Source organism: Hibiscus syriacus, unplaced genomic scaffold (genome assembly GCF_006381635.1).
Source record: "Hibiscus syriacus cultivar Baekdansim isolate YM2019G1 unplaced genomic scaffold, ASM638163v2 tig00110321_pilon, whole genome shotgun sequence".
In the NCBI taxonomy this organism is placed as follows: domain Eukaryota; kingdom Viridiplantae; phylum Streptophyta; class Magnoliopsida; order Malvales; family Malvaceae; genus Hibiscus; species Hibiscus syriacus.
In genome coordinates this window covers 787,964-815,454 of record NW_024062680.1, presented here as the reverse complement: position 1 = coordinate 815,454, position 27,491 = coordinate 787,964, and the positions used below count along the sequence as shown (strand labels likewise).

Sequence of the window (27,491 nt, the reverse complement as noted above, 5' to 3'; positions counted from 1 at the left end):
TCCAACGAACACAGGAATTACTAGAAGCATGTAAATTACAAGCAACAGTACCTGCAAAATTCGCATTTGAATCTAAGGGCGAACTTTTGCTTAGTAAATTCAAGATTTGATGATACAATTCAGAGGTGAAAGAGGGTACTGTTGAAACAGTAGAAGAAACCAGCAAGCCATTCTCAGTTTCTCCATCAACAGCAGCACAGTTAACTGTCGTGGCAGCCTGAGAGCCTTCTTCCTGTTGAATTTAAAATCCAGTGGAAACCCAATAAGTCTGTAACATCGGTCGCGGCTGTGGCCCTTAATTTTACAGTAGTCACACGTTCTATTAAAATGTCTTCTGTCATTTCCTTTGAAAGCAGTTGTGAACATCACAGAGGTTTCAATGGGCGAGACAGACAGTTGAGCTCGATGCAACTCCTCCTAAATGATCATGGAGTAGGTCTGATTGACAGTGGGAAGGGGCTTCATGATGAGAATTTGACTATGGATGGCAGAATAGATTTCATTGAGGCCCGTCAGAAATTGAAACAAGCGTTGTTGAGCCACATGAACCGAGTTCTGCTGGGTAGCGTCGTAGTCACAAATGGAGAAAGAAACCAGCGCAGTGTATTCGTCCCACAAAAGTTTGAGACGAGTGAAATAGACAGAAACAGAATAATCGCCCTGAACGAGAGTTACAATCGAGCGATGGAGAAAAAAAACCCTAGAGCCATCAATTTTATCGAATCGCTCCTTAAGGTGCTTCCAAACGGCTTCAACATTTGAAACAAAGACTATTCCAGCGGAAAGATCCTGACTTACCGAGTTCAGAATCCATGAGAGAACGAGAGCATTGCAACGCTCCCATTGAGATTGCAGGAGACCGTCAAAGGCGTCCCTTCGACAGCTTCCATCTACAAAATCGAGCTTGTTCTTGGCCAGGAGGGCGATGCACATGGACCGACTCTATAAACTATAGTTCTCGACACCGGTGAACTATTGCGAGACTAGCTGAACGCCCGACGTATCCGAGGGATGCAGAAAGATAGGGTGGTTCGAATCAATCGAAAGAGCCATGAATCCCTAAGAGAAGTCAATTTGGGGAGAAAAACCAGAACCTGAAGCTGCTGCAAGAGAATGGCCACAAAAAGCTTAGCGAGATATGGGCCAAGCAGGTAACCCAAGCAAAGATAGTATGGAGACTGATCCATGTTAAAACGTAAATGTATACTGCATAATACCTCATGTATATTGAATGAAATATTACAAATATATACATTTCTAATCTAACTAACTAATAATTAATTACAATGAAAAACAAAAATAACAGTCTTAACTTCTTAACATTTATGAACTCATCAAACGATTTCAGAAGAATGTTGTTTCGAAATCAAACAACTACATCTACAGGATATACACATTATGAATAACTAAAAAAATTATGAACAAATATTATTTTATAATTAATTTAAAATATTCTAAAAAAATTATATATTATTAATTTTATGATTCTATTGTATGGTTTGAATTTGTGGCTGTTCAAAAAATATTCCAGGTTCGCAATAAATCCCAGCTTTTCTTCCGGGTGCGTGAAATCACAGTGCAACCACTTCGTTAGTGCAATTACCTTTATGGGTTCAAATTTTATGGATATGGTTAACGACAAATCTTCAAAATACAGCGTTCCTAACACGCGGCATCGTTTGGATCGTTGTAGTAGGATCAGCATCTGATTCATGTAGTATATATCTTAAGTTGAAGGACCTTTTTGTAATTTTCACTCAACCTCCATTTCCAAGCTAACTAAACAAACTTGTTCCCCTCTCGTTCTGCACTAGAAAGAGAATTGGAAGAAGAAAACACAAAAAGGCGCAAATCCAACACCCTCATTATTTGCTTTGCTAACTGACGCTTCTGCTATTATGTTCTCCTTTTCCTTTTTCTCTGTCTAGATTTTCCTTTTTGTCGCTCTCAGTAAGACCTCCGCATGAGAGGAGACTCGCGGCTCTCTTCTTCATTTGCGATTTCTTCTTGATATTCTGTTTCGCCACCGAATCCCTAACGGCGGCGGATATCAATGTCACCGCTGCACAGTCCAATGTGTCGGATCCGAGATCCAAAGAGGATAGTTTCGCCGACATGATCGATCGCGCACTTGAGAAGGAGTTTAATGACACCGACCAAAATGAAGGTCCGTTCTAGATCTGAGCTGACACTCAACGTATCTTCTTTGCATCTGCATTTGTTTTTATATCAATGGTGTTTGAGCCGAGGTTCTTAAGCCTGCAGATCAGCTGCAATTTCGCTTAATTTTGTATTTGCAAGTGCATTGTTTAATTTAATATTTATTTTGTTTTCCGCAATATATGTATGTTTGGAGAAGTAGCTCGCAATATTTTATTTGGAATTTGCAAGGATTTCATAAAGAACTTGTGAGTTTGCCGTAAAATGATGCAGAGAAAATAAGATTCATATTTTTTGGTTTTAAGTCATATGATAAAAGATCACGCAGCTTCATTGGATTCCTCTACTTTCTTTAGTTCCATATTATTGGAAATTCTTACTAATGTTTCTCCTTTGCAGCCACTGATCCTGGAAGTTTCAACAATAGTGTTGCGGGGAAGCAGGTTGGTAGTAGGGCAGTAGAATTGTTCAATTTTGTTGTTCATTTGCAGTTACCCTTTAGTTTTGAAAGTGATTATTTGCTCATCCAAAGCACTGAAGAATTTTTTGTTGTTGCATTGCATGGTGTTCATCATCCACTTTGGAATTGAAAGAAAACTTTAAGTCAGTTGGCTGGTTTTAAATTGCAATACTCGTTTGACTGTTTAGAGGATATTAACATGGAAAAGAAAACATTGTTCTGTTTTTCAGTGGAAAAACCTTTGAGATCAGAACTCATAACCATGTTACTCTTGCAATAAAGATGAGGGTTTTATTTTCTGGTAATGGCAAACGGAAATTTGTTTTGTTTATCGAATTGAACTATATATTACTTATCTGTTTTTGATATCATCTATCAAGTATTAAAGAAGTTCTTTTTCTCTTGGGTGGTGGTAACATAATTGGTTTGTTTTTGTTAGGCTGTCTTGGAAACTGTTGCTAGAGTTAAGTCCAAGAAAAATGAGACCAAGGAAGAGAAGTAAGTATTACTTCTTCAGTAAAAAAAATCATAAGAGTAGTTATCAGTATAGGATTAATTGTAGGCATTTCGCTTTATTAACCCACATTAATGGACAACTTGTTTTTTTTTTCTGAGCCTTATGTCATCATCTCCATGATGTTTTCTATTTGGATAATGAAAATCGAGCAGATGATGCACCAACACTGATAGATCGAAATGTACATTCAAATAAAGTCTCAGGAAACTTTGTCAATTAATAATGTGCCTCGGTGTTTATATTGAATTACAGTCATGCTGCTTCAAGCAATTGGACTTTTTTGTAGTTATATTTGAAGTATATTGTTTATTGATCATGTTAAGATTTCTCTCCTCAGGATAATGTCTTTATAATTTCCAACCCAAAGTCAAAGTATCCTGTTCTACAAATAGACTTAAGGTTGCACTTTTGTTATATATATTTTGTATTTAGTTTTGATACTGTTACAATTATTATGCAAGCAAGTCTTATTGTTTCAAAGATTGCCTTGTGCAGATTAATATCAGATTTGGTAGTTGTCATTGTCTCTGCAACATGTGGTGGCATTGCTTTTGCTTGTGCTGGACAACCGGTACTGTTGCTGTACTTTTTATATTCTTTATTCTTATGTTTTCACCCTTTTTCAATTTGGTGAGGCTTGTTAGATTCATTCACGATTTCTTATTAAAATCTTTGTAAGACTTGTTTTTGATTCACAGTGATTGGCTACCCCTGAAGGAGAGTCTCACCCTTGCATTTTGAATTTTCAGGTTATTGCTGGATATCTACTTGCAGGATCTATTATTGGGCCTGGTGGTTTTAGCTTTGTTGGTGAAATGGTGCAAGTATGTTGCTTTTGCTTCAATGTTCTGGGAGTTTATCTTTAGCTTCAGTAAAGTCATTGTTCTAATATCTCTAGTTTTATTTATTGGTGGGCTAGATATCAAGACAAATGTTCTTGTTTGCACATGATTCAGGTTGAAACAGTGGCTCAATTCGGTGTAATCTTTCTTCTTTTTGCTTTAGGCTTGGAGTTTTCAACAACAATTTTCTCATTGGCTTTTCCTTCCCTATTATGTTCATTCCTATATTCAATAATATTAACCTTGTAACGCTTCTTGCAGCTCCGTGTTGTTCGAGCAGTTGCTATCCTTGGAGGCCTTCTCCAAATTTTTCTATTCATGTGTTTGCGTGGTATAACAGTCACGGTATGTCTATCATTTTTGAAGTATTTTGTAAGTATGGTATATAAAGTCTTTATCAACCTTTGCTTTCTTTCATTCCGAGTCTTTTTACTTGAGTTTTATATTTACCCAACAAAACTGAGCTTTTTTAAATATATTCTCGAGAGGCTATTCAGCTGCTGAATATTTCTTATGCGTAAATTGACAATTAATGGGCATAACTCTTTATCTTTTTATATCTCTTCTCTTTCAGTTTTAAGTTTTGCTTTTCATTCTACTGTTGCATGTTGCATGCTGCATGCTGCATGCTGCATGATAGTGTTCTCTGTCAGTCTATCTCATTTGAAAATGCAATCTGAAGGCTAAATTTTCTACTTCCCCGGTGTTCCTCATAAATGTTTGAATATGTTGCATGCTAATTAAATTTAGTGGGTGTCAGGAACACGGACACCACAGGTTCTGTATTCACCTAGCCCTGTATGCAAAAGAAAATGTATACCCCTGTGGAGTTGGCTTTGGCTTTTGAGTTATTGGTGTCACTAGTTTTTGTCTTCATGGTTGTTATACACTCATATCAGTAGCATGTGAACAAAAAATGGAGGTGTCGGTCTTTCGAACAACATTTAACTTAGAAGCTGCGGCTGATATATTTCCCATATTGTGATTTATCATTCACGTACTGGACTTCTAAAATATCTGGCATAAGTGAGCATCATCCATTTGTTATTTCTTATGCGTAAATTGACAATTAATGGGCATAACTCTTTATCTTTTATATCTCTTCTTTCAGTTTTAAGTTTTGCTTTCATTCTACTGTTGCATGTTGCATGCTGCATGCTGCATGCTGCATGATAGTGTTCTCTGTCAGTCTATCTCATTTGAAAATGCATCTGAAGGCTAAATTTTCTACTTCCCGGTGTTCCTCATAAATGTTTGAATATGTGCATGCTAATTAAATTTAGTGGGTGTCAGGAACACGGACACCACAGGTTCTGTATTCACCTAGCCCTGTATGCAAAAGAAAATGTATACCCCTGTGGAGTTGGCTTTGGCTTTTGAGTTATTGGTGTCACTAGTTTTTGTCTTCATGGTTGTTATACATCATATCAGTAGCATGTGAACAAAAAATGGAGGTGTCGGTCTTTCGAACAACATTTAACTTAGAAGCTGCGGCTGATATTTCCCATATTGTTTGCAAATATTTGTGTTCCATATCTAGTTTTTTTTTTCACACTTGTGATCACTGGTTTGTTTATGATTCAGGTTTTGAAATTTTTAATGGAAAGGAATAGTTTAAGTGCACTTCATGGTCAGGTGACAATTGGTACTCTTATCCTCCAGGTATTTATTTCTTGGTCACCACATCAGTTGAAAGTATTTACCTCGACTGGAGCATAGAATCTTAGTAAGCATGGTGTTTTTGCAGGACTACCGTGGGTTTTGCGGACTTTACTGGCATTCTTCAAGGAGTATTATCCATGACCAAATCATAAGTGGGCAAAAAAAATCTGTAGGATCTGCTCTCTTGATGTAATTGTGGAAAAGGTCATCCATTTTTGTAGGTTTACTTTTCTCTCAATTTTCAGGTTGGTGATTTTAATTACATTTCTGGCCGTTTGAGTGTATTTTTCAGACTTGTTTGCCATGGTTTCTTAGGCTTATGATTAGCTTATCACGGGTAATATATATTTGGTTCAATTTTTAATATATGTAGACATTTATTAACCGTATCTTTTCACAGACTAATGAGCTCTATCAGTTGGCATCCGTGGCGTTTTTCTTGCTTGTTGCTTGGGTTGTTCATTTCCTTTTCGTGCATTATAATTAACCTGTCCAGATCTGTCTCATTTTGTTGCATTAGTTGCTGTACTTTTTTGTGCTTGCACATTCTTACAACTTCGTTTTCCAACCAATAAGATCGTGTTTTCTTTTCACACTTAGCACTCTACTTACTGTGAACGTGTGTGTGTGTGTATAACTACTTTTGCATTCCAGTGTAGTGATAAATGGGTCTAAGTCTTGAACTGGGCTCGTTTGCTGCGAGTGATGATATCAACCACTGATTGGGCCAGCATACACTTGAACAAGTAAGACTTCTAGTTCTTTGTACCCTTCCTGAACTTCCAATGCTGTTACTTTGTAATGCTTTTCTTGTAATGGTCACATAAAGTGTTTTCAATCGCTTTGCTGTTTGTTTGTGATCTAAAAATATGTTAATTCCTACTCAGTTAACTTTAGTGATAGCTCATTGACCATCTCTATGCACAGTTAACATTGCAATCGCTTTAAAGAGCAAGTTATCAGTCTTAATGTGATTGAATCAGCTAAAGCAATAGCTGATGGTGTAAGATGAATGGTTCCTGTGGAAAGGTAATTCACGATACTAGCACACTAGTGCAGTTAGCAAACTTGTGTCTATCAGGACTGAGGCACTATTCTATACATCTTGGTGTGCCTTCAAATAATTTAGTTGATATTTCTGTTTACCTGAACTTATTTTCCCTTGCTCTAATTTGGTTTTGTGATGCATGTTTGAGAACATTATTGCCAATATGACTACCAAATTACGAATTTAAGAACTTTCTCATTCAGTTTTGTTGATTGTACTGTGAACTAAGAAACTGCATCATCACAATGCCGTACCTTGTTAATACCTCTGACTTGCAAGATTCGCCTTGATTCTCTATATCTTGCATGCAGGTGGAGCCCATTCGCAATTTCTTTGCTGCTTTTTTTCCTTGCCAGTATTGGGATGTTGATTCATGTACATTTCCTTTGGAATCACATCGACATATTGCTAGCAGCTGTAATATTGGTGATTGTTATTAAAACAATGGTATTGCTGCAGTTGTCAAAGGATTTAGATACAGCAACAAAACTTCACTTCTTGTACGAGCTGTGAGCCTTCTACTTAGGTATTTATATTCATCTTGTAAAGTTTTCTTAGTTATTTCAACTTAATGTGTAGGTTGGAATGTCTTTGGCCCAAATTGGGGAATTTGCTTTTGTTCTTCTCAGTCGTGCTTCTAATCTTCATCTAGTTGAGGTTTGTATGACATTACTTTATTCATCATCTAATTGATGTTAAGTACTGTTATTTAGACTATACAATTTTTTTCTCGAAACAACTAGCCCAGTTCTTTTATTTTATTTTCCTTGTTCTATGGGTCCTTCCTGGTAATATTGCCTACTTTTTTGTCATTGCTGCAGGGTAAACTTTACCTGCTACTTTTAGGCACAACAGCTCTCAGTTGGTATGTCAACTGTTATTGCCTTGCTTTCACATTAGTCATTATTTCACAAAGTTCTTTCGTTGTTAAAATGGCGCTGAATTGTTTTTCTACCGAGATTCAAAACGTCTTATAATATAAACGTGCAGGTGACTACACCATTGCTTTTCAAGCTCATTCCAGCTGTTGTTCATCTTGGCGTGCTCTTGCGGTGGTTCCCCCCTGATAGTCAAAGCGAGGTAATTTGCCTTTTGATATTTAACTTTCGATAAGATAGAACTGAAATAGGGTTGTAATTCTTTTAAACTTTCCCTAAATTCTTGTTGGAACAAGTGTTTTGAGGTTATATGATTTGTCCTCTCAGATAGGTTTAAAGGAGATAGCCTCCGCTCAGACCTTGGTAAGCAAGGTAACATTCACCGCTCAAATAGTTTCCGCTCGGACAGTGCTAAGCGTTTTACTTTGCTGGTCCAAAGCTCTCGCGACTCATGATAGTAATATATATATAAAAAAGAAAGGAACCAGAAAACAAAGAAATGCAATTTCAGCATTCTCTTGATGGGGTTCTTGTACTATGGAGGACGAGTGGTTAGATGTGCAAACGGAAGTTATATGAGTGAACAAAACAGGTTCTTTTCTAGTGCAAACCCCTTCATATGCTTTTGCCCATTTACAATGCCAATTTCTGACAAACCAAAGCCTGTTGTAAAAGGAAAGAAAAGAGAAGAAAAGGCCAGCCCCGGACAGATGAACAGCACTATATGTATGATGTTACCCTGTTCAGGGTCATCACACTAAACAGATGACTTTTTTGTAAATAGCTTCCATTTTGTAATGTAATTCATTTCAGTCTTTTTCATGTTCGCCCCTTCACTTCCTTTGCTCGGTTTATTTGTTTGATCTCATCCATTTATTTTTTATACAAGATGTTTAAATTATTTAGATCACTCTTTATTCATAAATGAGTATATTATGCATTTAAATAAACTTAGACCTATGTCTCTTATTTACTGAAATAAGATTTAGTCAACAACAAAAGTATAGAACTTAAGATTTTGAAAAGTTCGCATATTTTTAAAATGTTTTTTTTTAAATATATATATGGTCACTGAAACTCCAAATGCAGCTAAATAGAAAATGACCCTTCACCAACTCAGCCACCATTGTAGCAGCTAAGTAAAACAAAGTATAGGTGAATGCCATAGATCTTACCTCTACTCCACTTAATTTCCTCCGTCAGAATATTATTTTATAATTAATTCACATAAAATATTATTGATAAATATTATTTAATTTTGGATTTTTTTGGTCAAATAAGTATAATAAACATAGAATGTTGGCAAAATTCTTTATTTTAATTATTCTTAAAAACAATCATATCCAAACCCGATTGAACTGAATCATCTACTTGCCGGTCCAGTAACTCCAAAAGAAGGAAAAAGAGGCAATACATAGAGCGAGCGACTTCCAAATGCGTTGGGCTGTTATGACCCTATCATCACTGTAACATCTCCGTCCTTCGTTCTTCACCGCCAAAATTGCCGGCCGGAGAACTCCAGTACTCTTCCCCGATCTCTTGTCCGTTGATTTCTCAAGCGACGGAACTCCCATGGAAGAAGACGAGGCGTGGGTGTGGCTCAGATAAAAGCCGAGGCACGCCGCAACGCCGAGTTGGATCTGGCTTTGGCCAGCTACCTCTACTCGACTATCCTCTCTCACTCTTCTCTGGAGCGCTCGTTCTCCTTCCATCTCGGCAACAAGCTCTGCTCCTCCACGCTCCTATCTACACATTTGTACGACCTTTTTCTCAACACTTTCTCCTCCGATCCTTCGCTTCGAGACGCCGCCGTCGCCGATCTCCGTGCGGCTCGCGTTAGGGATCCCGCTTGCATTTCGTTCTCTCATTGCCTACTCAATTATAAAGGATTCTTGGCGTGCCAGGTGAATCCATTTTCTTAATTTCCTCCTATTAAATTCGAATTTCATGAAAAGAATTTTGAACTTCATTCGGTTATTTGTTTCCAGTTTTAAGTTTTCTTTGTCGGCCATTAAAATTATTACACGTTTAATTTAGATCGAAATATTCCCGATTGACTTGAACAGTAAAACTGATTTTTCTTATTTTTAATAGAATGTTGTGAATGGAATTTGTATAAAGCATTGAATTTTATTCGTCAGAATAGCACACAAGCTGTGGACTCACTCACGCAGGCCACTAGCATTGGCATTACACTCTCGAATCTCTGATCTTTTCGCTGTTGATATACATCCCGCGGCGAAGATCGGGAATGGGATTTTGTTCGATCATGCCACCGGTGTGGTGATAGGAGAAACCGCGGTTGTCGGCAACAAAGTGTCAGTTTTGCATCATGTTACCCTCTCATGCACTGGGAAGGCCTGAGGAGATAGGCATCCGAAGATTGGTGCCGGAGTTTTGATCGGGCCGGTGCTACCATACTAGGAAATGTGAAGATTGGAGGGAGCAAAGATTGGAGCAGGGTCAGTGGTGCTGACGATGTGCCACCACAGACCACGGCTGTAGGCAACCCTGCAAGACTTGTCGGAGGGAAGGAGAAACCGTTGAGGCATGAAGAATGCCCTGGAGAATCCATGGATAACACTTCATTCATCTCTCAGTGGTCAGATTACATCATTTGAATAATTAGATTTAGTTTTGTTTGTTATTAGTACTTTGAAGCTGTTCTGTTTTCGCATGCTATGGTGTTTAAGCTGTTAAAATTGCAGTCTGTTATTCATTTACTTAGCCCTATGTTTAATTATATTGAGCGTTTAATTATATTGATCTCACTTTCAATGTAATTACCGACAACGATATTAATCGAGTTAATCAATCAATTGTTATTTTAAATATGTTTACTGAATTTATGAATTTCATTGATAAATTTGCACGATGAATAAACTTGGGATAAACGCTGTCGTTTAGGTGGAATACTGTTTGATAAAATATCATAAATTTATACAACATCCGAAACTCCTCAGCAAGGAAAACAATAATGGCGTCATTGGTGTCCCTTCAAACACGGGAAATTCCATTAGCTTCTCGTCCCACTTGAAGTCTTCAATCGCTACCAAGCACTCTTTCGCTCTCAACAGCAAAATAAAGTTTTGTTTTTCTCAAAATCCAATCAAACTCGGCCCTCAATCCACCTACGCTGCTTACGATAACACCAGAAGCAACGGCTCGTCCAGGACTTATCGCCGCCATGGTGTCACTACTCCCCGCCAAACAACCAAACGGCCCAACCCTCGTAAATTCAGCACTGAAAATCGAAACGAAACCACCCGCCTCCTGAAAATCCGACATTTCAAAGTATTCCCGTGAATTTGATGAAGTTATGCAAAGAAGGTTAAGGAATCTTTAGATTATATGGGTCAAGGCGTTTCGGCGGATTATAATGATTTCGGGGCTTTACTGGATGCTTGTGCGGATATGGGTTCGCTTGAATTATCCAAAAGAGTTGATGACTTCTTGAGAAGATCGAGGTTTGCGGGTGATATCGAATTGAACAATAAATTGATAGGAGCTTACGGGAAATGCTTATTATGAGAGATGCTCGCAGTGTAACCCTCATACCGATGCGGTGATCCGATCCGGAATGTCATATTAAGGTCACTGGAGCGACCCACCATAAAAATCTCAGATTTTTTTTTTTTTTTTGTTAAAACATGTAAAATCATAAAACAATTTATATACATAACAGTAAAATTTAACATTATTAAAAAATAAAACAGATTCCAGACTCGGATATAAAACAAAATACAAGCTACATGCCCCCTAATCACATGCACCATACTCCGCAAGCAACGCCGGAAGAACTCCTTACTGAAGTCGATAATTGCACTGAAAAATGGTGAGTAAAAGAGAGTGAACTTTGGGAAGTTTAGTAATGCAGAACTACTAGATGATGCTGAAGAAGATACATATAACATATAAGCATATGTTTCCTTATTAGTTCAGACATCTACAGACTTTTATGTTGAGCTAAGGTCCCACCGATATCTCAGATAGTAAAAGACAGTAAGCTATTAGTTCAGAGAAAATGTTTCGGATGACTGGGTTCAGGAGACCAGAATAGTGTGTTTAGTGTTCCCACATATCTAGTAAAATGTATAAATCTTTTTAAAACAGTAGCAGTTTAAAACGTATTTTCAAAAACCATAGTAATCCCTCCAACCGAACGCCATATGCAGTTCCCTAGAACTGCATAATCTAAGGGAGCACCTTGGGGCCTAAGAGCCTACCCAAGAAAGATTCTCAGGGCCTATCCAATGGTCGCCTTAGGTCCATAAGGAATTAACAGTCTGTGTTGAACCTATACAAGGAATTACCAACAGCGATTGAACCTGCCAGAGATAGGAATTACCAGTCGGTGTTGAACATATACAAGGAATTACCAGCAGCGACTGAACCTGCATGAGTCTTCATACTATATCCTAGAGTACCCCAAATAAAACATTTTCAGTCAGTAACCAGAGATATCAGAAATCAGAGTAGAGATCAGAACAAAAATAAGAGAAAACATTCATATGAGGGAACACACTAGATTTCCATATATTATTCGGTGGTATAAGATAATCTTATCGGGTAGGAAAATACGGATCTTCAGTATACCAATATAATGTTGTAAATTAGTATCACTATCAAAAGAGTTCATTAACTGACTGGATCATCAATTATTCAAAATGTGATTTAATAGAATCATATAGTATTCAGACATTTTTCGGAAGCATTATGAACTCAGAAAGGTATTTAGAATCCTTTGCATCTGAGTTACTGTGTTTTCATATATGACATGAGTGATTCCATTATCCCGAAAATCAGAGGCATTTATGATTTTTGTCGATCTATCGGAATATCGAGTTATCCCGAACTGTACAAGTCCCATCAATGATACATGTCAACCAGTCAAATCGTTGCACTTCAAGAGTATTCACTCTTTAATGCCGACAACTCTTGTCAAATTGATCATCTTCAGAATCATCGTGGAATGAATCTTAGGGAGACGAACATACAACATATATCATCAGTGACTCAAGACTTATCCAAGTTATTCACTTAATTCAAGGTCATCGAGGTACTTAGGTCATTTAATAGTCAAGTCTATCTCAGTTACTTCGGAGTTTCCAGAGTAATTCAGTCGTTTCTGAAATTTAATACATACAATTCTTTCATTCAGTTCAACTAGGTCATATAATTTAGTCATTCCGGGGCTTAGAGATATTTTGGATTATTACTCTTCAGGGTATTTTGGTCATTTTGCAGTTTAAGGGTATTTCAGTTCTTTCCTTCAGTCAGGTCTTTCCATTTAAAAATTTATATGAACAATGCAAACATAAATAATACTCTCGTGATTTAGCCTTTAGGTATTGCTGATAAACGATAATTCTAGGAATTGTACCTTCTCAGATGTAATAATCTAATTATCAGTGACTTTCCGAACATATCAAATTTAACAGGTGAATCAGCAATTTATCGGATTAAAATATGAATTCTCAGGGTACCTTTACTATGAGGGTTAGTCCAGACCATTTTTACCCCATAGGGGTAATTTCATAATTTTATAATCAGATGATTATGGTATTAACCTTTTAACGAAAATAATTAGAATTTAAAAAATCTGAGGTCATTTGCTCTTCATATTAATCACTTTACTAAAAATCATTTCTTACCAGTCTTCTAATTCCTTTATTTAATTTAATAGTCTTAACCAATTTATCACTTAAACCGTAATCGGTTCGAGTCCATCCATAATCAAACATGCATAATAGACCAATCTTATACATCTATGCATTTATCAATTATCAACATGTCCATAAAGCATGCAAAAAGATAGTAAAGTATTCCTCGATTTTTGTACCCCATCGATCGAATATTTAAACTCCATTTGATCGCCCTCGATCTTTAATTCAATGTCCAATAATTTCTCAGATACACAACAACATAAATTTCATCAGAAAAGGAGCTTAATTGCGAAAAACGGATCGAATTGGGTACTTAATCAGTGAAAAATAGCTTAATGGGTTCGAATTTTACAAAACGGACTCATGATGTTCTAAAAACATCGGAATATGTGTACCCGAAAAAAGTCAACGACCGATCAACGGCGGTCAACAGTCAATGCCTAATTAACGGTCAACGGCTCACCCAAGCAGCTCGGTCCAGACCGGTCCCTAGGCTGGCAGACGATGCCATGAGTAGGGGCGACGCGTGCGGCACGAAAATTTCCAGATTATTAGACCGAGACCTCGAGATTCTCGTGCATGTGTTATTTTTCAACGAAATATAACAGATTACAGAATTTTAAAACGTACGAACTTCTCCAACGATGGTCGACGAGCGAGTGACGATGATGAAGCAACAACGGTGCGATGATTTCAGTCGGTTTTGAGCACAAGGTGACTGTGAGTGAACGGCCAGGTTAATTGACCGAAATCGACGGAAAACAAGCGACAGTCAGGTTTAAAACGACGAAGCTTCCCGTTGAGTTTACAGCGAATGGTGTCGATTCACGACGGGATAGAAGTCATGTTTTGTTCACTGTTCGACAATCTATTGGTGGTGTCGGAGCGACGAATGGTGGCCAGATGATAGAGAATCAAGGTGACAAAAAGGGGTCGATGGGGTTGAGAATTTAGGGTTTTTGAATTGGGGAAATTCATATTGCTCGGGTTAAAATTTTCACTGGGTAATAAAATGAGTAAATTGGGGTTCAAATCCTTGAATTTTCTGCAACTTCCTAAAATGGTATGTCAGCTTCATGATTTACAATTTAATCCTAAATTTCTCCCTTGATACAACTTTAATTCTATACTTATATTTATTAAAATTTAGCCCCTAAATTAGGATGCGACATGCAGGGTGTTCAATAAAATGCGAGAGCGGAATTTGGCCTCTTGGAAGCTGATGATAAATGGGTATGCGGTGAATGGAAGTGGAGGTGATGGACTGTTGTTTGAAGAAATGAGAAAGTGGTTTCCAGCCCGACAACGAGACTTTTCTGGCTGTTTTATCAGCCTGTGCTAGTGTAGGCAATACCGAGGAGGGAGTAAAGTACTTTGAATTGATGAAGAATGAATATAAGGTTGCCCTGGGGATTGAACATTATATTGGGATTATCGATGTTTTCGGGAGAGCTGGGTATTTGAATGAGGCTGTGAAGTTTATTGAGAACATTCTGATTGAGCCGACAACAGAGATTTGGCAGGCAATTAGGGGTTTTGCGCGAAATCATGGAGATATCGACCTTGAAGATCATGTTGAGGAGTTGTTGCCTTCCATAAGCAGTGAGAAACTCAGAGCACAGAAGAAAAACTTTCTATGATTAACATGATTGAGGAGAAGAATAGGGTGACTGAATATAGGTGTATGAACCCCTTCAAAGGAGAAGCAAACGAGAAGTTCAAAGGCTTGAATGGGCAGATGAGGGAAGCCGGGTATGTGCCTGATACAAGGTATGTGCTTCATGAAATCGATGAAGAGGCAAAGGAACAGGCCTTGCAGTACCATAGTGAGCGATTGGCGATTGCCTATGGTCTTATTAGTAATCCGGCAAGGACACCTCTTAGGATCATTAAGAATCGAGAATTTGTGGAGACTGCCACAATGCAATCAAAATCATGTCAAAGATTGTTGGAAGAGAGTTGATTGTGAGGGACAACAAACGATTTCATCATTACAAGGATGGTAAATGCTCTTGTGGTGATTACTGGTAAAACTGTAGTAAACCCTTGAATCGATTTTGTATTTATTGTTAACATCTAAACATCCATTCAATGAAATCTAAATTCAGTAGCAACCTTTTGTCATTGAAATATTTGTTCTCATCAAACAAGTTTTTGCTTCTAATGTCTCAATTAATACAATTGTTGAACCCATGGCGACTAGTATGCATACATGCATGCATACATATATACATGGCGTTTGCTTCAATAAACTGAGACATGAACAGGGCTCTGATATAAAAATATATATTTCAGTCCATCAAAACCTAGGTCCTCAGTACTATTGTACATAGTCATAAATGAATCATGAATGCATGTTGAACCCAGACAAACTAGTTTACATAAATCCATACATGAACATTTGCTTCAGTAAACTGAGACAAGCACAGGGCGCTGATATTGGTTTCTGAATAGAAGATAGAGAGCAGCAGTAATATCCTTTATTGAATTGATACCCACAAATTATGTACACTGTTAATAAATCTAATCTTGAAATCTTTATTACCCCATATGCAAGCTCCACCTCTTGCAAAATTTATCTGGTGGGAATGGAACCTATAGAAGCCCTAATTTCCAGCGTAAATGAATTGAATTGTACAGGTTAGATAGCCTGATATGGTCAGTTATAACATAAGAATTATAAAGGTGAAGCAAATGTCCTTGCTGGACAATACAAGAAACAATGATGATCGAAATTATTCATCATCGTGTGTGAAGAGAAGATGTTTGGGTATTTCTTTTATTTGTTTACCACTTCTATCACAGCCTCATCATGGGATGGAACTCTCAGGCTTGATTTCATCATGTCATAACTGTAAAACCAATTGCCACGGATGGTACAACCTGTAGAAGACACAGAATTATCAATAAAAAGCTCGTAAACCGAAAATTAACTTATTCTAACTCATCATTTTTCTTGAATTATTCATATCTAACATTCATGTTTCTGATTATGGGTATGAGAATACGACCGTCAAGAACTCGTCAAATACACAAAACTCAGTAAAAATGAACATATCCGTGTCGGACATATACTCGTATCCAACACATAAGTCCGAGAACATAGATGGGAAATGTAATTTTCCTACCTTGAGGTAGTTGATGCTCAGCCCCTGAAAATAAGTGCTTCCACCCTTGATTTTTTGCAATCATTGTAAGTGTTTCCATTGTTCCTTTCAACTCAGGACTGTTGGACGCCAAGCCTCTGGACCTAAAGACCAACAATACTCGTTATTATCACTACATTAAAATTACAGGCTTGATAATTTCTCATTATGAATTTCGATTCAAAAGAGTTTAATACCTGCATTTGCCTCCTCGCAACATCAAGAGGATATGTGAAAGTTTCCCAACAACCCAGCTACAGATCCACACACTAAATTCACCATTATATTTTTCTTCTGATCATCTGGGACATGGCGTTTCATCTCCTCATAGAAGTAAAACTTCAACCCCGCATAAGGAAAGATCCCGTAAAGCGATGGCGCTGCAAAAAGAATCCCACATATCAATACGAAAATCCCAACAAGAATCGAACCACCAAAACACGAGTTAAAATGCAGCATCACTAGTGTCAAAACACATACCGACACCGCGATTTTGACCTCTGATCCCTGACCCTTTGCAAGTCTTTGAAAAACAATCAAGAATTTCATTATAAACTTGTTCTGCGTTAACTACACCTTTCACGTTAACCTTTGGTGGACCAACATGGTATTAATATAAAAGTTGTCAAAATGCAACATGGTAGTATGAATATAAAAGTTGTATTAATATAATATAAATTATTAAATTTGTACAGACTTTAAAATATGATTGAATTTATTTTATATTTTGAAATATCATTAATTATATCTTATTACATTGTTTTTGTAATCGTAATTTGGATGCATAAATAGTAAATTGGACATCATATTTTTTTTTATGAAGTACATTTGATTAGTTGGCCAAGTTGCTTATCTTTGTTTCCTCATATCCACTTAAGTCGAGAGTTTTAGAACCATTAAGAGTATTCCCCTTCCTTTATTAAAGTTCTTCCTTTCTCCTCCCCTAAGTAAGATTAAGATTAAATTTAGAATTTGTTAGAAAATAACAAATTTCTTAATTATGTTAAAATGATTATTTTAGTCATTACATTTTTAAAATAATGAAATTATCATTAATTTTTTTTATCTTTTATAAATATTCATTGAAATTTATCTTATTGTTACAAAATGATTATTAAATTTATTAAAATTTTATTCTTACTATAACATTATAATGACTATTTTATAATAATTTAATAAGTCTAATAATTATATATAGTTTATTTAAAAAATTGAATGATCATGTAACAAAAAATTTGAAGTAAAAAAGATAGTTGATTATAATTCAATGACCGGTGGTGCACTTTACCCAATATTATATAGGCGCGAACGAACGGAGCTCCCAATTGTTTAGGATGGTTGTTGAAGTAATTTCGAAACGCTCACTTAAAAGTAACTATTTTTACGAAAACGAGCAACACAATGGGCAATCCGAGGAAAGAAGAAGAAAAGGCTAATTATATGGGACGAGCAATCGGCGATAGAATGCTTCCCAATGCAGTGCGTTTCGGCAAAACATTTCCCGTCGCCGTCCTCTTCTCAGTCTCCGCCGTGTCTGTTACCAATAATGATTCCCAGGTATAATATTATCCTCAAAAATCCATCTCTATCTTTTCCCAATTTATTTGAGAATAATTTCAATTATCAATCCCAATTTTTTATTATTTATACTCCTAAAAAAATAATAGTCGTGACAATATTTTTTTCTTAAATTACAAAAATAAAATGTAGCAGATCCTAAGTAGATGAAAATTGTAATGGTAATCTCCATTTTCTTATCTCCAATCACTTCAATTGATTTTGTTTTGTTTTTGGTGACTGATTACTGAATTAATGCAGCGATTGGGATCCGATACGGGAAATATTGCGGTGTAGGGTGGTCCGACTATCTTGGAGAAAAACCGTGCGACGATCTGGAAGCTTGTTGCAAGATCCACGACGAATGCGTTGAGGAAAAAAGTCGATTCATTCTCTCATTCATATTTTTATATATATATTTTACATTAAGTAATTTGTTCGATTATGAATATCTTCTTCTTTTTCCTTAAAGGTATAATTGACGTAAAATACCATGAAGATTTCAAGAATTGTATGAAGAAAGTATAAGAATCTGGGAAAGTTGTTTTTCTTGGAAATGACCAATTGAGACGGTAGTAGATACTATGACGAAAGTTAGATTTTAAATTTGAATAATTGTATCTGCAAGATATAAAAACATAGCTTTAAGCACCTCAAACTATTCAAATATATATATACATTAAGATATGCAGTGTCACCGTTTGTAAACTTTATGACTTTCCTTTTTATTTATAATGTGAGATTAATATTCTTCATTATTTCAAAGTGTGATATTTTCTCTTACTCAATTTAATGACAACTTTGTACCAGTCATCATCACGATTATCTATCGTATTTACTCCATCCATTTAAACCTTGACATGGAATAAGGCAATCAAAAAATTGTTATGATTTTATATAACTAATAAAATATATTTATATAATAATAATAAAATAATTTTTTATATTAAACAAATAAATATATACAATACCGTGGGTTGTAAAAAGGCTTCTAAATCTACGTCCGTGTAAAAGAAGAGATTTGGGCTTAAGGAGATGGTTTGGGTTAGATTTTAAACCCAAAACCCAGCAGCCGAACTCCGAAAACCCTAGATTCAGGGATCAATATATTTTGGAAAGCTTCCGTCCTCCTTTTGTTGCCTCTCGTCTTCTCCGTTGTAGTTATCTGCGTTGCTTTTGTGCATTAAAATGGTTGAGAAAACAAGGGGAAGGAAGGAAGGTAGTGACCAGGAATACACTATCAACCTTCACAAGCGTCTCCATGGCTGGTAATTTTAATTCGTTCACTTATTTCTACAGATTTTTCACTTCTTGCATTGATTGCTCCTCGTTTCTATTCCTAGTATTCTGTTATTTTCTTTTTGGATCATTGTTGTTTTGGTTCTAAATTAGACTTTTGCTTGGTTTATTACTTGTTTCCCTTCAATTTTTGATGATTTGTTTCAGTTCCTTTTGTTAAATAGACCTTGTTCTTTTGCGTATTTATCTTGTTTTATGATAATGAATTTAACCGTCTAGTAATGTTCTTTCATGGGAATAAGAAGTGGGGGTTTTAAGGTTTAGATTCATGGTATTTTTCATCTGTTAAAAGCTATAGATTCATGAATTAGTCTTATCTACATGTGCTTTTAAGTTCGACGGCATAAGAAGTTATTTATTCAACAGAGTATCACTTTGTTTGGAAGTAGACTTAATATAGGTTGAGTGTTAATTTGAGATAAAAATTGCTCAAGCTCACATAGTGTTTGGTTAAGCTCATTTATCCAATAGACTAGAATTTTTATTCTTATGCTTGACTTCAAGCCCAATCATATGCATGAATTTTATCTCGAATTAACAGTGATAAACTGACCAAGTAGGATTTAATATTTTCCTAATCCAATCAGTGTAGGTAGCAAGTATAGCTGAGTGATATATGTTTTAATAATCCACTTGGTAATCTTGGAAACAGAACGTTCAAGAAGAAAGCTCCCAGCGATAAAGGAGATGAGGAGGTTTGCAGAAAAAGCCATGGGGACAAAGGACGTAAGAGTTGATGTCAAACTAAACAAGCACATCTGGAGCAGAGGGATCCGGAGTGTCCCGAAGGATTAGGGTCCGCATTGCTCGAAAGAGAAATGACGACGAAGATGCAAAAGAAGAGCTTTACACTCTCGTAACGGTTGCTGAAATCCCAGCTGAAGGACTCAAAAGTTTGGGACCAAGGTCATCGATGACAATGAGTGATCCTTGATCTCAAATTAAAAAAAATGCATTTTGTTCATCAACAATTTCACATCCAAGTTTCATAGTTTTGTTTAGTTTTCGATTTTAAATTGTGAGACATTGTTTTCATCGGATATTTGGTTTATCGTTGTTTAGACTTCTATGCTCAGTGCAATTTATATTTCAACAATTGAATTAAGACATGGTACGATTGGAATTTTCCGTCGATTATTACAAATATTGTTGGGTGCGTGTAGATTTGAGAAAGTAGCTAGATTTATCAATAACTTGGAATTAAGACATGCGCAGATTGTCTAACAGGTAGAGTGGTTTCTCTGTGGCAACATGTTCTCAATTTTTGAAGGTCTTAACGGATGCCAGGTCGAAGGCCTTAAATAATGGAAGTTCTGCATTAGAGACAAAGCAAGTTTTGTCCTTGGAACTTATTCTCTAAACTTCTTTTGATATACTCCTATCCTTAAATTTAATTTTTTGGTCTATTTTAAGTTCTGATGATATAACAGTCTCAGAAATTAATTTGTTACATATGTATTTTTAAGTGTTACAAGTTAAAGTGTAAATGTAATAAGAACAATTACAATTGATAAATCATAGTAATTATAGATGGAATAATAATTTAATGTATTTAAATATTAAACTAATAATCAGAATGTATTAAATAAATATTAAATTTTAAACTAATATAAAGTTAGAATTAATTATACACCATAGTATTTATTAAGTTTAAATCCGAGATTTTCCAAGTTTCTAAGCATTAAAGTTTTTCATTAAGTTAAAACGTAACATTTATCACATATGTAATGTTATAATTAAACAAGTTTCTATTATGAAAAAAAAAAGTGTGTACTATTGCGAGGGAAAAAAAGGTAAAATATTTGGAAATTTCAAAGTTATAATAATATAAAACTTTAAATTTTTTCAAATAAAGCATTGGAACTTTGGGTCTTAACCCGGCCCAAATTGATCAAACATTATATACGGTCACCAAAACACTAACCCTAGTCTCTTTTATTCGCTGGGATAAAAAACTAGCAGTTCAGCAACGAGGGCAATCTTTTGACGATTCCGCCATGGGCAAATCTCCGAAGCTACCTTACTTAGCCTTCTTTCTGTTATTGCTTGGTTTTTACCCCTACTGCTGTTTCCCACTGATTATTTTGGGATCACATTGATTATTTCAGGTAAGGTTCACGGATCCCTAGCTCGTGCGGGTAAGGTGAGAGGCCAAACTCCTAAAGTGGCGAAGCAAGACAAGAAGAAGAAGCCCCGTGGCCGAGCTTACAAGCGGATGCAATACAACCGCCGTTTCGTCACCGCAGGTCATTATTCTTTCTTTCTCTCATTTCATTACATTTTCTTTGTGGTGTTATACATATTTATATACTCAAATTGGATTAGATGGTAGGAATATGATTTTATTGAAGTTCTTTCTGTGGCTAAAAGGAAGCTCAGTTTTTGCTTGTGGTTGATTTCTGTTGGTATTTGTCATTTCTTTTAGAATCGGGATTCGTTTGTGTATGTATTGATATTGACGAGTAATTTGTCTTAATTTCTGGGTTTTGCAGTGGTAGGATTTGGCAAAAAGAGGGGACCTAACTCATCTGAGAAGTAAGAGCTATGCAGCTGAAGAAGGCAAGAAGCCCCGTTTGAAGCTTCAAGGGATTAAGTCTATTTTCATTCTTTTTTGGCAACGTTTTATGCTACTTATTTATGTTCACGGGATCGAGTTAAACATCAATTTGTTAGCTAAAGATTGTGATTTTGGTATTATTTAGCTTTAATTATTTGCTTATTATGGGTTTTCGTTTCTGCTTCATCACTAACTAGGGTACTGTAGGCTCGTATGCTATAGCCAATCGGGTTTTAGTTCGATTGTTTTTTCACTAAAAATAACATGTATACATTGTGTCCGTGGGGCGAGGAGGGAATTTTATTCCAAGAAAGCACCAAGGACAGTAAGGCCCAGAGCAGGGACCTTTACCCAGAAAAACCAACGCCTTGATACAACTACAAGGGTAGCCACGGGGAGAGGGGACAAGCCCTTAACGGTGATATAATAGTATTGTTTCTTCTTCTTGTGTCTATTTAAGATGTGTGCGTGCGCGCGCGTTCAACTTTGATATTCGGCCTATTGGCTATAATAAGGGAATTGTCATTCAATTCATTTTGAGTTCAAACAATAGATTTGGCCATAAGTTATGTACGAATTGGAATCCGTAAAATTGAATTTAAATTTATGTACGAATTGGAATCCGTAAAATTGAATTTAAATTTAGATAATGAAAAAAATTGTACAACCTCGTAGTTATCCAATAAAATACAAAATGCCAAATCCTGTCTTCTACCTACTTTGCTTTAATAAGCTCGATTCGGGTTGTTTCATGATTGAATCCATAAGTTAATCACAAACATTAACGGTCATTGTTTTGTAGACTTTTAAAATCTTAATATTTAAAATAAATATGGATTCTAAAAAGTTAAATGTTAAAATATTTAATAATGTTATTTTGTTATTAATTTGGGATAATTATAACGGATAATTTTTGGAAATATCACAAATCATTTGATAATAAATAATTTAATATCTCTGTAGAAATCATATTTAAATTCGAGATCATCAAAATCGTTTGATTCATTTAATAATTGTTTTTTAGAATGTAACTATTTAGAATAATAAAAAAATAGCTTTCAAAATCCAGACATTATTAAAATATTTAAAACTATTCATTTTAAAATGCTATTATCTAAATAAAGCATGATTCGACTTTGTAATACACGTCCGAGAAAAAAAGAATCAAGGTCGGTGACAAAACGATCCAACGGTGTATAAGAATCCGCAAAACGATTATAAACACGGAAAATTTTAGAATGAATGTCAAGCATTGCTATCCACCACAAACTTTATAAGATAAAATTCTAGACATTAAATTATATCAAATGATCTTTTTAGATATCAAACTTTTAAAAGTTATAATACTATAATTTTGAAAAATGGGCACAACACCATTGTCTATAATAAAAAATGTGATGTGACATTCTAAATTAATAGAAAAATTTCATTGGCCCTTTAATTATAAATAGTTTTATCATGTTCATTGAATTGAAAACAAAATGGATATAAAAAGTAAATATTTTTTAGTATCATATTATAAATATTGGATTTTATCATCATAAATTATTTTATATATTATTAAAATTTAAGGATTATTTTGATTATTTTTTTAAGTTTAGAAGTAATTTTCTTATTAATGTGATACTATTTTAGAATGTATTTTTTAAAATTGTGTTTAAACTTCTTTAAAAAAATCAGGTGTTTGAATCACACCGTCTAATAAAAATTACGTTGTTCGATAATCCAATTTTTTAGATCTTGAAAATTATAATTTTTTAATTTTACAAGTACAATCACGATTAATAATAGTAATAAAATAATTTGATGAATGAAAAAATTCAAAATATTATAATTTTTAATTTAAAAAATTGTTTCATATATCTTTTATAAATTTTTTATTTCTTTTGTAATTATTACTTAATAGTATTGAAAAATATCAAAAATGAAATTTTAACTATAATTGATAGGTCAAATAAGATATTTTTTTATTAGAATGTGTATCTAATAAAAAAATTATTAGAATGTGTATCTAATATTATAATTTTTAATATTTATCAAAGTGTATAACTAAATACCAAAGTTAAAAATATTCAAATTAAAATTTATGAAAATATATAATTTGTCAAATTAATAAGTTACAAATTTCGTTTTATATAGAAGCGTTGAAAATTTTTAAGTTGTGCTTGTTAAAGAATATTTTTCAATTAATCAAAAAGGAAAAAAAAAGAATAAGAAGAATTATTTCTCAACGCTATATAGTAGAAATTTTTTAATGTATATTAGTTGTTACACTATAATTATTCACTTAATATTTGTTTAATCATTGAATCTGATATATATTCCTTATAATTGTAACCATATATAGTAGAAAGTTGCAAGTTTAAAAGAATATATATACTATAGTATGTTAAGATTGAAAAAGCACATTTTTCTCTTATGCCGTACAACATCTCAATTTTATCAATATGAATAATGTCGTTTTGAATATATCATGCATTATTTGTCTATTTATAATTAATTTAAAAACTACAATACGATACTTTATTCTAAAACGTAATAACCATCATTAATAAATAAGAGAAAACGTAAAAAACTATTTCTTAATAATTAACTGTTAATAATTAATAATATTTTGTTTTTGTTTTTGTTTATATTTAAAAGGAGTTTTATAAAAACATTGTTCTGTTCCGTGTTTGGATTGTATCTACTAAAAAAGAAACTGGAACAGCAAAGTTAGGATGAACTCACGTTGAATGGGATGTATGTGTGCCTGCCGTCGACAAGACCGCTTGTGAAGCCGGTGTATCCCGCCATCGCTCCATGGACAGCACTTTGAGCGAGAAGAGTACAGTAAACATTGTCAGATGCATTGCTTGGAACAGCACGAATCATATAAGTAGGATCTGCCACAATAAATTTATGTTCTGAAAAAGAATTATACCAAAACCACCCATTACTGTTCCTTTTTTATGGCAAAACGAAATCTAAAAGCATCTCCACTATTTATTCTACTAACCTATATTTGAGGTTTATGGGCATCTTCCTTTGTTTTGAGAAGTAATCCTGAAAAAAAAACAGGAAAAAGCCAATGAATGCACTTCCACATTACTAAAATTCTTAAATGTTAATATGTTGATACTAGTTCCCAAGTTGAATCCAGTAATCCTCTGTGATAGCCATAGTTGAATGCTTTCGGAAAGTAGCTCCTGGCCTGCACCTTCTGCAATCATAAAAACCTTATGGCCATTCTTTTAAGTCGTTTATCGATGTATTCAAAAAGCCCTCCAGGTCCTTCAAGATAAATGGGGACTGGGATCAAGCAACAATCCACGTCTCGGCTCGCTAGAGTTGCATACATTGCAATAAACCTGTCCATAAGTTGCACTTAAATGCATCACAGTTTCAGACATAGGTATTGGGGATTTGGGGTTTCACATTTTCAGACATAGGTATTGCGATGTAACCTTTTAAGGATCGTATAAATATACAAAAAAAGAATAAAAAATGGAACATACTCGTGTAAGACACGTACCTATATCTAACGCTCATACCTGAATATGAATAACATAGATTTTAGGACAACAGAGATGGTAACTACCACTGTAGCGGCCCATCACCTTCACAAGACCGATACAGTTTTCAAAACTTTCGGCTTCAACATGAGCAGCATTAATGGCATATTGAGCCTCCTCACAGCAGTGTCGAAGCCAAAGACTGTCAATAACCTGTAATGTGCGAAAAATGAAACAAAGTTTCAACATTGTTTGGCAACCAAGTAAACCAGGTTGTAATGCGTGAGAGGCTTGTGGTTAAAACAATGTCTCCAAAGTCCAAGCCATAGGATTACCGGAATGTCATTGTCAATGGTTTTAGGGATTCCGGCGACTGAAACTTTAAGACCACGCCTTCTAATTTCCTGTAAAGTTTAAAACATTGTTTTATTAATAAGCACTGATTCTCGTAGCAAATCAATGTTCTATATTCTATAAAAGATATTTCTTGATACAATACTCAAACTTAGGGGCTGTTGTTTGCCTCTTAATGGAATCATTTAGGTTTGAATGCTGAACGTTTAGCATTCAGCGCGTTTGTTTCGCACTTCTGAATGATTCAGTGCTGACTGATTCAGCAATACAGTGCTGACTGATTCAGCAATACAGTGTTGAATGATTCAGCACATAAGTACATTCTGAATGATTCAGAGCCATTATCAAACAAATGTCACATTCAGAGCTAATTCTACAGAGCCTCTGAATCATTCATCATTTAAATTATTCGACGCTTAATCATTCTGAAGTAAACAAACAACCCTTAATTTGAATAAGATGAAAGAAATCACCTCAAATATAAGAGCTGCACCTCTCTGAGTTCCATCTCCTCCAATAATGTAAACCTGAATTACCACATATGATCAAATGTCAACCAGGTTGACCTTCTTGAATATATAGTAATAACTAATTGCACTTCACCTTAAACTAAGGTCAATAATCACAAATATCACAATAATTTTCTTTCTTTTCACATATCTCCTCCAATAATGTAAACCTGAATTACACATATGATCAAATGTCAACCGGTTGACCTTCTTGAATATATAGTAATAACTAATTGCACTTCACCTTAAACTAAGGTCAATAATCACAAATATCACAATAATTTTCTTCTTTCACATACCTGATTAATTCCACGATCCTGAATGCTGTCAACAATCTTTGATGTATCATGCCTCCTCGTGATGTCCCAAGGACTGTTCCACCACATTTGTGAATATCATTGACAACCTTAGGATTGAGATACATCGTATTTTAGCATAAAATCCCTGTATCTCCTGCAAGTGTTATTAGACGTGTTAATTGCTTTTTGAACAATAGTTTTTGTTTATCATTTGTGTTTTAATTTGCGATTGATTTGAGTTCATTAAATATTTTTAAATTTAATACAAGTTCAAATATTTCATATTATGAGTGTTCTTGTTCATTTAATTAAAATTAAATGATTTTTTTGTGTGAACTTGAACAACCTTGAGATCTAACTGTATTTTAACATAAAATCCCTTATATCCTCCCTGCAAATGCATTAAACTAGTCAATTGCTAGTGCATTATTTCATACCTCATAATTATATCAAGCTTTCGAGCCAAAAAAAAAAGCCCTCATGCCTAGACCAAGTAAAAAAGAGGTCCAAGGAAATGATGATCCATAAGTTCCAAATCCTCTAAACAACCCTGAAAATCCTCCATATCAGAAGAAGTATTATGTAAACCCATTGCATCAAAATCAGAACTTCATCAACTCTGCAATAACATTAAATCTCCCCCAATCAACAAAGAGGAGAGCCAACCTCACCCTCAGATTCTTCAAGTGATCCCAAAGCCCTTTTCTGACCAGGCAACTATTGCTTTCATAGACAGCAGTAATCATTGTCCTGTGCCAACAACATTTCCCACAATAGAAAGAGCTTGATCACTACTTCAAAACAGAAAAAGACCAATACTTGTTCCACAAAATCCATAAACAACCCCATCATGAGATCATAATTGGCACAACAATGGCAATTAGCAGAAAAAGTAGAAAAAACTCTAGCAGAATTAACTCTTCTGATTCTAGTCTCCATAAATTTATTCAAAAAATTTTGGGGTTGAATTGTGACGAGGTATGTTGGTCTACTCTGCACTTGAGAGATAACTATAGTCGAAGTGAATAGTTTGAATGCTCAGC

The 27,491-nt window shown here is 35.0% G+C and overlaps 2 protein-coding genes and 5 pseudogenes across 2 annotated transcripts; 5 read left to right on the top strand and 2 right to left on the bottom strand.

The window, feature by feature from the left end:
* The first annotated feature begins 1,899 nt into the window (after positions 1-1,899).
* Positions 1,900-22,067, top strand: LOC120117794 (annotated as a pseudogene).
* LOC120117793 lies at positions 9,039-10,304 on the top strand (annotated as a pseudogene).
* Positions 10,545-15,315, top strand: LOC120117628 (annotated as a pseudogene).
* On the bottom strand, positions 16,013-16,928 carry LOC120117792 (mitochondrial carrier protein CoAc2-like). The gene is made up of 3 exons (XM_039138007.1): positions 16,630-16,928; positions 16,362-16,483; positions 16,013-16,116 (listed from the first exon to the last, which is right to left on the bottom strand). The coding sequence occupies exons 1-3, from the start codon at positions 16,926-16,928 to the stop codon at positions 16,013-16,015; spliced, it is 525 nt and encodes a 174-aa protein (XP_038993938.1).
* On the top strand, positions 18,939-20,326 carry LOC120117626 (annotated as a pseudogene).
* LOC120117627 (40S ribosomal protein S30) lies at positions 21,184-21,954 on the top strand. The gene is made up of 3 exons (XM_039137873.1): positions 21,184-21,236; positions 21,344-21,481; positions 21,728-21,954. The coding sequence occupies exons 1-3, from the start codon at positions 21,233-21,235 to the stop codon at positions 21,772-21,774; spliced, it is 189 nt and encodes a 62-aa protein (XP_038993804.1). The 5' UTR covers positions 21,184-21,232; the 3' UTR covers positions 21,775-21,954.
* A 2,422-nt stretch (positions 22,068-24,489) lies between the features above and the next one.
* On the bottom strand, positions 24,490-27,387 carry LOC120117791 (annotated as a pseudogene).
* Positions 27,388-27,491: the final 104 nt, after the last annotated feature.